General features: G+C 35.6%; 1 protein-coding gene across 1 annotated transcript; it reads left to right on the forward strand.

Moving 5' to 3' along the window:
- Nucleotides 1-1,476: 1,476 nt before the first annotated feature.
- LOC110812927 (Tetratricopeptide repeat (TPR)-like superfamily protein) lies at nt 1,477-7,189 on the forward strand. The gene is made up of 4 exons (XM_022039850.2): nt 1,477-2,360; nt 5,036-5,182; nt 5,468-5,548; nt 6,823-7,189. The coding sequence occupies exons 1-4, from the start codon at nt 1,683-1,685 to the stop codon at nt 6,988-6,990; spliced, it is 1,074 nt and encodes a 357-aa protein (XP_021895542.1). The 5' UTR covers nt 1,477-1,682; the 3' UTR covers nt 6,991-7,189.
- The last annotated feature ends 5,585 nt before the right edge of the window (nt 7,190-12,774 follow it).

A 12,774-nucleotide genomic window follows, 5' to 3' on the forward strand; every position in this document is an offset into this window, starting at 1 on the left:
CAAGCTTATTAGGTAACTGGTAGATCAACGATTGAGATATAATCTATCATACAATTCTAAAAGACATACATTTATTACAAGAAATAAATATTCGATCTATCTTCCCCAGAATTCATATGTGGGTCAAGTGACCCAAAACATCATACTGACCAATCAAATATAAAATATTAATTCATAATACTCTATACGTAATAATATGTGAAATTTATGTAGCTACTTCAAAATTATATTTGATAATAATTTTTTCTCATGAACTAATTAATTTTAGATAATTTTATTAGTAGTAGAAGAAATAAAAAATATATGTCATTATAGCCAATGTAAAAAAAAAAATGAAGAATTTTTTCAACAATATCTAACACATTTCACTATATTATACTAAAAATACTTAGTTTCTAGAAAGAAATAGAGACCATAGCATTAATAATAGGTAGAGAACTTAATCCTTTTTAACTATGTTCAAAACTTCATGTTTCTTATGGTCAGCATCTTGCCTAAGATAACAAACTTATTAATTCCTTATTAAAGAGAAGCCAAAAATTAAAGACAAAAAAAAAAAAAAACCTACTATCCTTTAAGATTGAGAAAAAAGAGATTGCCTTGAATGTGGAAATATTCCTTCTCCCTCATCAAGGTTTTAATAACATGCCCGAAAACCTAATAAAAAATAGATTCTCTAGTATTATAGATTTCAGCATGAGACATGAAATTATATAAACGATTATTATCAACTATAAATCCAAAACTGCTTATTAAAGAAGCATATTCAACTTAATATGTTAGTTGATAAAAAAAAACAATATTTACTTAAAAAAAATGTGAAGATACACTGAAATTACAGAAGAAACATCTCAACTAAGAGAACAAATTATGTAAAAAATAACAAATACCTACCGTTAAGAATTTTTTAAATTATTGAAGGTAGTCTAAGTTGAGTGATAATATAAAAAGAAAATTATACAAAACTTTTTAGTTGAATTAAATAATCGTAATATTTATATTTAGGAATGAGAATTAAAAAAATAATTATTGCATATTTTTTTTTTGTAAGATATATTATTATCATATTTATTGCTTAAGTGAGATACTTTTAATTATTTTATTAAGATTAATATTTAGTTATATAATTTTTAAAAATTCATTAAAATAATTTATAGGCCAAACAATTTTTTTTTTTGTTATTTTCTATGAAAACTTTATATTTAAAGATTAAATTGTAATGAGATTTTTTTTATAGAATCTAAATGTAACACTATGAATAGTTAAAATATTAAATAACAACTGTTTAATTTAAAATAAAGTAAAATTTAAAATTAGTAAATTAATAATTTGTGGATTTAAATAACAAATTTTAAGTATATCTTTGTAAAGTGACATTTTTTTTATTTGTATTTTCGTAATTTATCCATTTAAAAAATAGAGAGACTCCTGCTTGGGAAGAAAGAACTCAGTTGGGTTGGCTTTTGTTTTGATAATCCTTTCCCTACGACATCGTTTTGCATCTTGCATTTTGAAATTGAGCTCCGACTGTCGGACTTAGACATAATCATTTCTTTCTCCATCTCTGCACTAGAAACCTGATGCCTCCTGGAAAATGTAATGTCTCTTGCTGGTCACTTGTCTGTCAGTGAGCAATCTCGTTACAGAAATCTTACCTTTCACGGTTTTTGATCATTATTCAAATGGGTTCGTTGAGAAGTTTCGTTTTGGTTTCTCAAAAAGAATTTCAGAAATCAGAATTCCTAAATCATAACCCCCGCAAATCCCTAAACCCCCCATTAACCAGTCCACCCAACATGCCCAAACAACACGCATTGCCATTTCAACGAAGCAAACGTCAGATTGCTTCCGTACAACTTACCCAATCACACATTGGATTCACACCAAAATCTAATTTGTCACGTCTAAGCTCTTTTCTCTTACAGCAGCGAAGTTTCGTGAATATTTTATCGGAGAAAGTAGTTATGGTCCTTGTTTGGTCAATCATTTTCATGGGGTTGTTTAATACTAAGCCAAGTATGGCGTTACATGCACAAATTAGAAGTTCTGGTGCAAGTTCAGAAGAAAACCAGAGTAAGAAGGAGGAGAAAAGTGAGAATGAGGTGATGTTTGAGAAGATTTTGGAAAGAGAACCTAGGAATCTCGAGGCACTGAAGGTGATTTTGTACGGGAAGATGAGGAGAGGAAAGACAAAGGAAGCTGTGGAGTATGTGGAGAGGCTAATCGACGTAGACCCAGAGGAGGTGGAATGGAGGCTTTTGCAGGCGCTTTCTTACGAAATGATGGGACAAATTAGCAAGGCCAAAAGATTGTTCAATGAGATTCTGGAGAGCAGGCCTCTTTTGCTTAGAGCCTTGCACGTATGACTTCTTTCTTGACGTTTTGGATTTTGTTTCATTTTCATTTTTTTTGGCAGCATTATTTATATTTTTTAGACATGGTAATTTTTTTTAGACAGAATATGAATACTCTCTCATAAGCGCAACATTTTAGACTGAAGATGAAAGGTGGAGGAGATATCTGAAGTCACTCAGTTACATTCTAGTGATATTATATTTCTCTCCGTGGTTGGCCTCGGTTTGGGTGCTAAGAATTCAGTACATAAGTACAAATTTTATCCTTCTATCTGTAGGTAAAGTCTTTTCGGGTTTGAATAAAGCCAGATTGGTGAAGCTTAATTCAATGTTACAGAAAGAAATTACTGATAATAAGCATGATAAATCATCTCATACTGCTTGAGAAGGTCTCCTAGTCTTTTATATTCTGAAACATCATTTCCTAGTGTTTTTGGTTGTTTGTTGTTTCAAAGGACAAATTTATCTTCTGGGGTTCTTGTTCGTCAGCTTCCAAGTACTATGTTTTACATCAACTTTTTGTTTCACTTGAATGAGAAAATCTTGTAGCTACCCTGAATGGGCAGTCTTCTCGTCAATTGCTGAGTACCTATCACAAATTGTAGACTTTTTTAGATAGCTTTTAGCATTTCTGTTAAAACTGGTCATGGCAATGTATGAAGCTGTCGCAGTTGCTATCTAGTTCTGATATCTGTTGTGTAGTCAAGGATTCTAATATCACTTGGATAAATAGTAGACCATGTTATGGAGAATGCTTTTTCTGCCAAAAGTAGTTAATACATAATTTTTGATGGTCCTCTGTATCTTTTTCAGTTTGGCTCAGTAACATCCTCTAAGAATTTAGTTGCTTTTCTTGTATGCAATGAGAATCTTGTTGGCAATGAGAAAAGAAATATGTTAGATAAGGAAAGAGGCGACACAACACAAAGGAGGATACACTATCCTTCAAAGTAACAGAAACATTAAGGAACAAGCATAAGAAGCAAAAGAAAGATTATTGAATGAAAACAACATCAATACGAAATGGCAGCTCAATCCCTTTGAATTGTTCAAAAGAATTGATGTAGAGCATACTTTGACAATTTCAGAATCACTAGTAAATAAGTAATGGACAGCACTGTTTCAACAAGTTTAAGATAGAATAAGAAGAGATTAAGAGGGGAAGAGAAAAAAGAGAAAGATGAGGGAATAATGGAGGGAAAAATGGGGAGGAAAGGAAACAAAGTGGGTTAAAAAAGGGAGAGAAACCATAATATAGAGAAAGGAATTCTTCAATTCTATTCCAATAACCATTTTCATTCTCATTACATCCAATCTCTTTATATAGGTGAGAGACAAGGATCAGACAGTAGCACTCTTGGTGACTAGACAATTCGGCCACTAGATATTGTTACCATAGGTGGGACAAATTAACTTATGGTTGTCATCTTTTTTTAGCCACCATCTCTAGATCTATGAGAAGGCCAAGTTGACATCTTAACAAGTTGGCAACTGAAGTTTGGTTCCTCCTTTGGTCACCATCTCTAGACCCATTAGAAGGCAAAAGTTGGTACGTTGTGGTGGTCACCTTCTCTGAGTCATTCAAACCCCATTGCCTAAAGGACCAATACAAAATAAGGTTCTATAACATTCTACCTCTAGTAAGATGCCATCTTAGCCTAAAGAAAATGAACTGAGAGTTACAAAATAACTCATAAATCTAGGTAAAATTCCTTGTTAGCTTATATATGTCACTAAATGGGCAATATAATGCAAGAATATACAAAAATTGCATAAACATAATAAAACACTTTCTAATGCTAAAAATTCCATTATAATTGGTCTTCCGCATCAGGAATGCCGCTACAGAAACCATGCACCTTTCCCCCAGGAGAAGCTAAGCATATGATCCCATCCCACAAGTATGTAATGTTGCATTTGGTTAACACCTATTCTATTCTTATTCAATTTCTAGATTTAGTTATTTAATATGTAGAAGTTACTTATTTACACATCTAGTGTACAGCTAAATCAACTATATTCATATATTTAATTCCATAATAATGAATTTTGTATTTCCACCTCTCAAGAAGGAATAAAAAGCCCACAGTTTGAGTTCAACATGGACTTGATTTGGAACTAAAATGCCATTTTCATTTAAAATGCCATCATATTGATTTTGTACCCTGCCTTCTATTTTGTAAAATTAGAATTTGAACAAACTTTTTTTTCGAAAGAAAGAATTTGAACAAACTTAAGAAACATAATAGGAATGATGCTTAAAAATTTCTAGCATGTCTCTCCTAATATATATCCAAAGAACTGCAAAAATAGCCATCCTCCAAACTATGGAATACTCTTTACTCTCATAATCATAAGGAGAAAGTAGAAGTGAAGATTTCCCAAGGATCGTAAAAAGTGCTATTCCTTGTTTTTCGATGCTCTTAATTGCTGATTTTCAATTAACTGGTCATTGTAGCATGTGGACTACAAAGTTTAGTCTTAATTTATTGAATTCTTTCGTTGCAAATTTGCAATATAACGCTAGTGTCAAGCTCCTCGAGTGCAGCTTTAAAAAAAAGATTGCTTAATTATCCACTTAATTACTGATCTTTACTCATTTTGATACTGTTTTCTGAGCCCTTTAGTACCGATGCATTAATAAAACTGTCTCCTGAAACTCTCTTGGGCACCTTCTCCAGGGTTTAGCAATGGTCATGCACAAAAATCATGAAGGACCAGCTGTCTTTGAGATGCTGAATAAGGCTCTAAATGTTGCTCAGCATAAGAAGAGAAAAACTGAGGAGAGAAGCATAAAGATTTTGATTGCACAAATGCATGTAGTAAAGGTTCCTTATTATCATTGCCAACTTCTCATGTCCTCAAATCCATCTTTACTTTTGTTGTTTGTTAATGTACTCAACTCTTACTTGTTTAGAACTGCACCAGGTCTAAAATCCAATGTGTTTGTGTAGTTTTATGGCATGTGTTTATATATATATATGTGTGTGTATACATTTAATGAATATCTTTTTTAATGCATAAGTATGTGGGTGAGACTTTTAACAAAATTAAGAATGAGAAGCCTCAGGATTCTTCTATCCCTGATATATGAGTACTTGTATGACTTTCAGGGGGAGTTGGAAGAAGGTTTGAAGAAGTTCCAAGATCTAGTAAATGAAAACCCTCGAGATTTCCGGCCTTATCTTTGCCAGGTATGCTTGCTTATGCTACATGCTTGCTGCAGCTTAATCTCTGATTACTAGCTACCTTAACATAGAATGCTCTTGGGTAAAATTGGTGCCTGCAATAATTTATTTAAGATTCAAATACTACATATATATATATATATTAATTTCTTGTAATAAACGTACCAATGGCTTTTGATATGTTTATTTTGGGAAATTAAGTGTCATTTAATTGTAGAAAACATTTTTTTTTATTTTTTATTTTCTAAATTTGTATTTACTTGGTACATAAAAACCTATATCATTATTGAAACTGAAATAAGATTTGAAAATAATATTGAAAATATGACATCAATTTGGAAATAACTCCTCATTTTCTAGATTATGCCATTTTTTTTTTTTAATCAGAGAAAGGAGATTCTATAGGGAGAAGAAAGGTACATGTAAATGGATCCTCCTAAACAAAAAAAAAAAAAAAATTTTAAACAAAAGACCAAGAAATCAGCACAAAAATTACTGCATTTCTTTGCAAAATGTAGCCATAGAGACATGCTGAAATATCCATGAGCTCTTTTAGCCCAAAGAGATGTCAAGTGGATTATTAAACTCATATGCCATCAATTTGGAAATAACTCCTCATTTTCTAGATTATGCCATTTTTTTTTATCAGAGAAAGGAGGTTCTATCAGGAGAAGAAAGGTACATGTAAATGGATCCTCCTAAACAAAAAAAGAAAGATATTTTTAAAACAAAAGACCAAGAAATCAGTACAAAAATTACTGAATTTCTATGCACAATGTAGCCATAGAAACATGCTGAAATATCCATGAGCTCTTTTTGCCCAAAGAGATGCCAAGTGGGTTATTGAACTCATATGCCATCAATTTGGAAATAACTCATTTTCTAGATTATGCCATTTTTTTTTATCAGAGAAAGGAGATTCTATCGGGAGAAGAAAGGTACATGTAAATGGATCCTCCTAAACAAAAAAGAAAGATATTTTTTAAACAAAAGACCAAGAAATCAGTACAAAAATTACTGAATTTCTTTGCAAAATGTAGCCATAGAGACATGCTGAAATATCCATGAGCTCTTTTAGCCCAAAGAGATGCAAAGTGGGTTATTGAACTCGAATGCCGTCATTTTCCAAATCTTACTTTCATTTTCAACTGCTTGTATATTTTTATGCATAAATTATATATAAGTAGAAAATAAGAAGGCAAAAACAAGGGTTATGACTGCAATTAGAAGTTACAAGGAAAGAAATAAAGAAAATGTTTTGATATTGAAATTTAATGCAGGGAATCATCTATAGCTTACTGGATAAGAAGAAGAAAGCTGCGGAACAATTTGAAATTTATCAGAGTCTTGTGCCTGAAGAATTTCCACAGAGAGGATTTCTTGATGATGTTGTACTTGCAGCAAAGACCAAACCTCAAGAAAAGCTTCAGAATGAATTTGAATCTTAATTCTCATACAGGAAGTAGAGCACCACATACAGCAAAGAGAACTTACTAAGTAGAAATATATGTGGAATTTGTTTGTATAGTCATTATTTCAATTAGAAGATGGTGAAATCCTTAAAAAATAAAAATTGAGCGCATGTAAAATTTTATAGAGAATTGGAACAATTTGTTAGAAATTTAATTGAAGTTAGATTTGTAAATACATTTTTCTAAAGTTTTAGATGTGTTCCAAACATAAGTAATTGTAAGTTAGGATTTAGGAGAAGCTCCTTTGCCTTTTATGATGCATCATGCCAGTTATGATGCATGGCTTAGGGCCGACTGGAGGTAAATGCTTGGGATTTTTGCAAAATTGAGAAAGATTGGGTAGAAAAATCTAAATTCAAGTAGAATTCTCAATTTTTTACCTTCCACAAATGTTAGACTTATCTTATGATCGTTATGATTGTAATGGCTGAATTTGGTTTAAAAAAGGAAAGCATGAAGTAATATATGTAATTAAGCCATTATATATATATATATATATATATATATATATATATATATATATATATATATATATCATACTGAAGTTGGTTAGATTTAGAATATTCGCTTTAGAAAGGTAGGATCTTTAAAATGAAAAATTCAAGAAAAGAAAAAGGATTGGTTACTTGAAAAAGTGGTGAATATATGTACTTCTAAGCTTTTAGAGACTTGTTTAGGTGCTTTTTTCTTGTATATATATATACACACACATGCATGAATCTAATAATTGTATATTCTTTTTTGGGTTTTAGGAGTTTTATATTCATTATAAGTTCTCATCAATCTTGAAGAAAGACAATTAAAAAATTATCCCTAATGACTTTAAAGATATCATCTTTAAGTTGTAATTTGAAAGACATTTGATATGTAACTCTATAATTTTATTGATAAGTAATCTTTTTAAAAATAATATAAAGAATATAATTTAAATTCAAATAATTAATTCTATAATAAGAAGAAGATATTGTACTATGTGTAGCGGCCCCAGAAATAAAAATGAAATGTATATATTAAAAAGTTATAAGTGCGGAAGCGAAATAAAAATTTTGATTAATATCTCTTACACAATAACTGAAACGTATTAAACGTATGAAAGAATAACCCAACTAACGTAAATACTAGTAATGAATGCTATAAATAAATTTATGAAGTCCTTAGTCATCTACTCGCCGTCTTCCTGTGGGACGGGCTCGGGAACCAAGACCTCCTGATCTGAAATGGTTAAGTAAGGAATGAGCTACACTACCCCAGCAAAGACATCACACTATCTTATTGCTAAAGGAGTAAAGGTTGGTAGAAAACAAAAACGACAAATAGAGCATAATTTATAATAAACTCATTTAATAATAAAAACTTTTACTGTCCACTTACCTCGGTGAGATTCATGAAGATAATTTATGAAACACAATAACATCATAAACATCATAAAATCGTACAGACTCTGTAACATAACACATATCATACTCTCGTTTTTCAATCATCAGACAATAATTTTCTTCTTTTATCAGCCTACTAGTATCCATGGGGATCCATAGGGAGTCCCCGCTACACGTGAATTATTCACATTGATAACTTGATTCCAGGGCCGTCCCCATACCCCGTCCGGTATGGGCGCAAAAAAAAAAACATAAACCTCAATACCCCGTACGGTATGAGGGTGAAACGAGCCGTCTCCATACTCCGTCCGGTATGGGTGCCAAAACACATAAGGTCTCCATACTTCGTCCGATATGAGAGACCACGTTCCCGGTAGGGTTCCCTACGGACCCGGTCCGTCCACCATCTCTCAAGATATCTAGTTGGGCTGTCGACATTATCCATTTATCAATTCACATACCTTTTTCCAACTTTTTTTGTCTCAATTATCCAATCAAAAATAAACACGTAAACCAGTAATGAACACCAAACAAGACAATAACAGGTTCTCAATAATTCAAACCATAATAAACGAAACCGTGATTTATGTATACAAAACCATAGAATAAATACATCAAATACCATATTGCATTTAAAACTGTAAAATAGATCAAACAATAACTGACCGAAAAATACATCAGATTCGGGCTCCATTAGTAACCTTAATTAATTATACACATGTATTATTTCATGAAATGCCGTTTTATTATTTATTGAACTTTAATACCGTGATAGGAAATAGGGTGAAAAATCCTTACTTATTTAGGAGTCTGAAATCGGGTTCTCACCGCGTCTACGGGCTGTCCCTAAATTCCCTGAATTTTTTTTTGGGAACTGAAATACACTTCCGTTACCTACACATGTCCCAAAAAAATTCAAAATCAGGCCTAGGGCCTATTTGGCCATTCTCGAAAACTCCGGCACGGCGGCGATCCGCCTTGGGTTGGCCATTTTCGGCCAAACTCGTATTGATTCCTGCAATAAAGCACCCCTAGGGCCCTCGGTGGGCCAAAAAAATCACGAAAAATCGAGACTTACCAGCGGCGAAGCTCTCGGGTGAGGTGGCTTTTCCGGCGCGAGTCGCGATTTGATGTTTTGCTCCAGTCAACCTGTAGAGAAAAGAATGGTGATCACAGTGGTGTAAAAGTTAAATCAAACGGGAACCGAGAAGGGCCTCATCGGAGGCAAAAATCGAGGGGTAGGGCTAGTGACTAGAGTGAAGTCGTAACAAGGTAGGCGTACTAGAAGGTGTGGTTGGGGAAGTGTCTATTTATCTATCTCTTGACTCGAAATGGGAGCAGGCGCCGCTAGACTTTGGTGGTGTTTTCCGACCGATTGGTTGATGGTTTGGCTCCAATTTGGCCACAGGTGGATTCAGCATCGAAAAAAGAGCCCAGGGGAGAAATTTTACCTCGTTTGGCAGTCGAAAAATCCTTCGGTGCTGCGGCGGGTGGCGGCGGCCGGCTCTTCTGGTGACTGGGTCGTCTTCTCCAGCGAGGGTACTGGCGACTAGGGTTTGGGTTGGGTGTGGGTGAGGTTATTTATAACCTTCCCCTTTTAATCTCAGCCATCCATCACGATTTAATCTGGGCCGTCCAATCGTGATTAAAATGAAAATAAATTTAGGATGTCCGTGCGCGTGAGATCTGGGCCATCCGTGCGCGCGGGAACGAATCTGGGCAATCCGATCGCGCGCACGCGGATCGCTCATGTGGTCCCATCCTGCGAGGCTTCCTGCGTCAACGTTCCTGCCACGCGGCGTGTCCTGGTTGGTTGGGGCTGCTGACCGGACTGCTGACGTGGCTGCTGATGTGGCGTATCTTTTTTAAATTACTTTTTGACCCCCGATTTTCGATTTTCTTTTCAAAAATACCCCCAGAATCTAAATTTTCATCCATTTTTCCCAAAATCATTTTCAATTAATTTCCAAAAATAATTTTACCAAATTTTATCATTATTATTATTTTTATTTCTATTAAATTAAATTAAATTAAATTAAACATATAATTATTACAAAATAAATTAACTATTAAAATAAAATAAAAAAAAATTCTAATAAAAAAATAAAAAAATAGTTTTGGGGTGTTACAACTCTCCCCCCTTAAAGAAATTTGGTCTCCCAAATTTGCCTATTGCTCTTGATCGAACAAATGGGGATATTGGGCTCTAAAGTCTGATTCCACCTCCCAAGTAGCCTCCCTTGGCGTGTGGTTCTGCCACACGACCTTTATAAATGATATTTTTTGGTTGCGGAGTATTCTGCTCTTTCGGTTCGTGATACCGACTGGTACTTCCTCATAAGATAAGTCCTCTCGGAGTGGAAGCGGTTCATGAGCCAAGACATGAGAGGGGTCCGGGTTGTACTTGCGTAGCATGGACACATGGAACATATTGTGGACCTTGGAGAGCTCTGGAGGCAGTGCTAGTCTATAGGCAGCAGTACCAATCCTGTCTAAGATTTTAAAAGGTCCAATAAATTGGGGGTTTAGTTTTTCCCTCCGACCGAACCTACTAATTTCCTTGAAATGAGTGACCTTAAGGAACACCCGATCGCTTTCTCAAACGTTAGATCTCTTCTCCGGGTGTCCGCATAACTCTTATGCCTGCTCTGAGCCGTCTGAATGTTCTTTCTGATTTTAACTATTTTAGACGTGGTCGCCTCTACCAACTCCGGGCTAAATAATCTTGTATCGCCCACTTCCTCCCAACAAATCGATGATCTGCATGGGCGCCCATATAACGTCTCATACGGAGTCATGCCGATACTCGCTTGGTAGCTGTTGTTGTAGGCAAACTCTATCAGGGATAGATGGTCGTCCCAATGACCCTCAGAGTCAAGGACACAAGCTTGGAGCATATCCTCAAGTGTACGAATTGTCCTTTCTGATTGTCCATCAGTCTGAGGATGGAAGGCAGTACTGAGAGATAGTTTATTCCCATGGCTTGCTGAAAGCTACTCTAAAACCGAGAAGTAAACCTGGGGTCCCTGTCGGATACCACTGTCATTGGGACTCCATGCAATCTGACTATTTTCGGATATACATTCTTTTCAACTTGTCCAAGGGATCAGTCATCCTGATGGCCAAGAAGTGGGAAGATTTGGTAAACCGGTCAACAATTACCCAGATGGCATCATGTCCTAAACGTGCCTTGGGTAATCCCGTTACGAAGTCCATGGTGATGTATTCCCGCTTCTACTCCGGGATCGGTAAAGGCTGAAGTAGCCCACCTAGGCACTGATGCTCTGCCTTGACCTGCTGACATACTAAGCATTTGGATACAAAGTCGACTATGTCTCTCTTCATCCCATTCCACCAAAACCGGGGTCGCATGCTTTGGTATATTTTAGTGCTTCTAGGATGCTTGGCAAACTTCGAGCTGTGGGACTCTGTCATGATGTCTCTCTTTAATTCATTGTCGTTTGGGACACACACTCTGTCTTGGAATCGGAGTAACCCATCAGCAGAGACTTGGAATTCCGAGCTCGCTCTCTGTTCTGCGTCATTCTTACGGGCTACTAGGGTGGGGTCGACTGACTGGGCTTCCCTTATTCTTTGTATTAACTCAGGCGGGACAGACAGACAGCCCAAACATGCGACTCTCTTCAGGTCATGAAGCCGAACCTGTTGTGTGGCTCCAATTTGCCTGCGTTCTGAAACCATTAAGTGGGTTAAGATACCTGCACTTTTCCTGCTGAGGGCATCTGCCACCACGTTGCCCTTACTCGGATGATACAAGATATCACAATCATAGTCTTTAAGGAGTTCCATCCACCTTATCTGACGCATGTTGAGATCCTTTTGAGTGAATATGTGCTTCAGATTTTTATGATCGGTATAGATCTGAAAGGTCTCTCCGTATAAATAATGACGCCAGGTTTTCAAGGCGTGTATAATTGCGGCAAGTTCCAAGTCATGGGTGGGGTAATTCTTCTCATGATTCTTTAACTGTCTGAACCCATAGGCTATGACCTTCCCATGCTGCATCAGGACACAACCCAGGCCTAGATAGGAGGCATCACTATAAACTGTATATCCCCCCGATCCACTCGGTAAGGCCAGTACGGGTGCAGTGGTCAGCCACTCCTTTAATTCTGAAAAACTTCTCTCACAGTTCTCATTCCACTCAAACTTGGCATTTTTCTTTGTGAGCCGGGTTAGGGGAGCCGCTAGACTAGAGAATCATTCGACGAACCTGCGATAATAATCTACCATCCCCAAGAAGCTACGAATCTCCTTAATTGATGTCAACTTCTCCCAGCCAAGTACCGCTTTAACCTTTTTGGGATTCAGTCATACTCCTTCCTTCAATATAATGTGTCCTAGAAAGACGGTCTGCTTAAGC

This window comes from Carica papaya, chromosome 6 (genome assembly GCF_054855325.1).
Source record: "Carica papaya isolate Zhongbai chromosome 6, ASM5485532v1, whole genome shotgun sequence".
NCBI lineage: Eukaryota > Viridiplantae > Streptophyta > Magnoliopsida > Brassicales > Caricaceae > Carica > Carica papaya.

Bases quoted from the DNA above. Each gene is read 5' to 3' on its own strand.
- LOC110812927 (XM_022039850.2), top strand. From the start codon at position 1,683: ATGGGTTCGTTGAGAAGTTTCGTTTTGGTTTCTCAAAAAGAATTTCAG. The intron at 5,183-5,467 runs GTTCCTTATTAT...TATGACTTTCAG, and splicing joins CACAAATGCATGTAGTAAAG to GGGGAGTTGGAAGAAGGTTT. The intron at 5,549-6,822 runs GTATGCTTGCTT...AATTTAATGCAG, and splicing joins TCCGGCCTTATCTTTGCCAG to GGAATCATCTATAGCTTACT.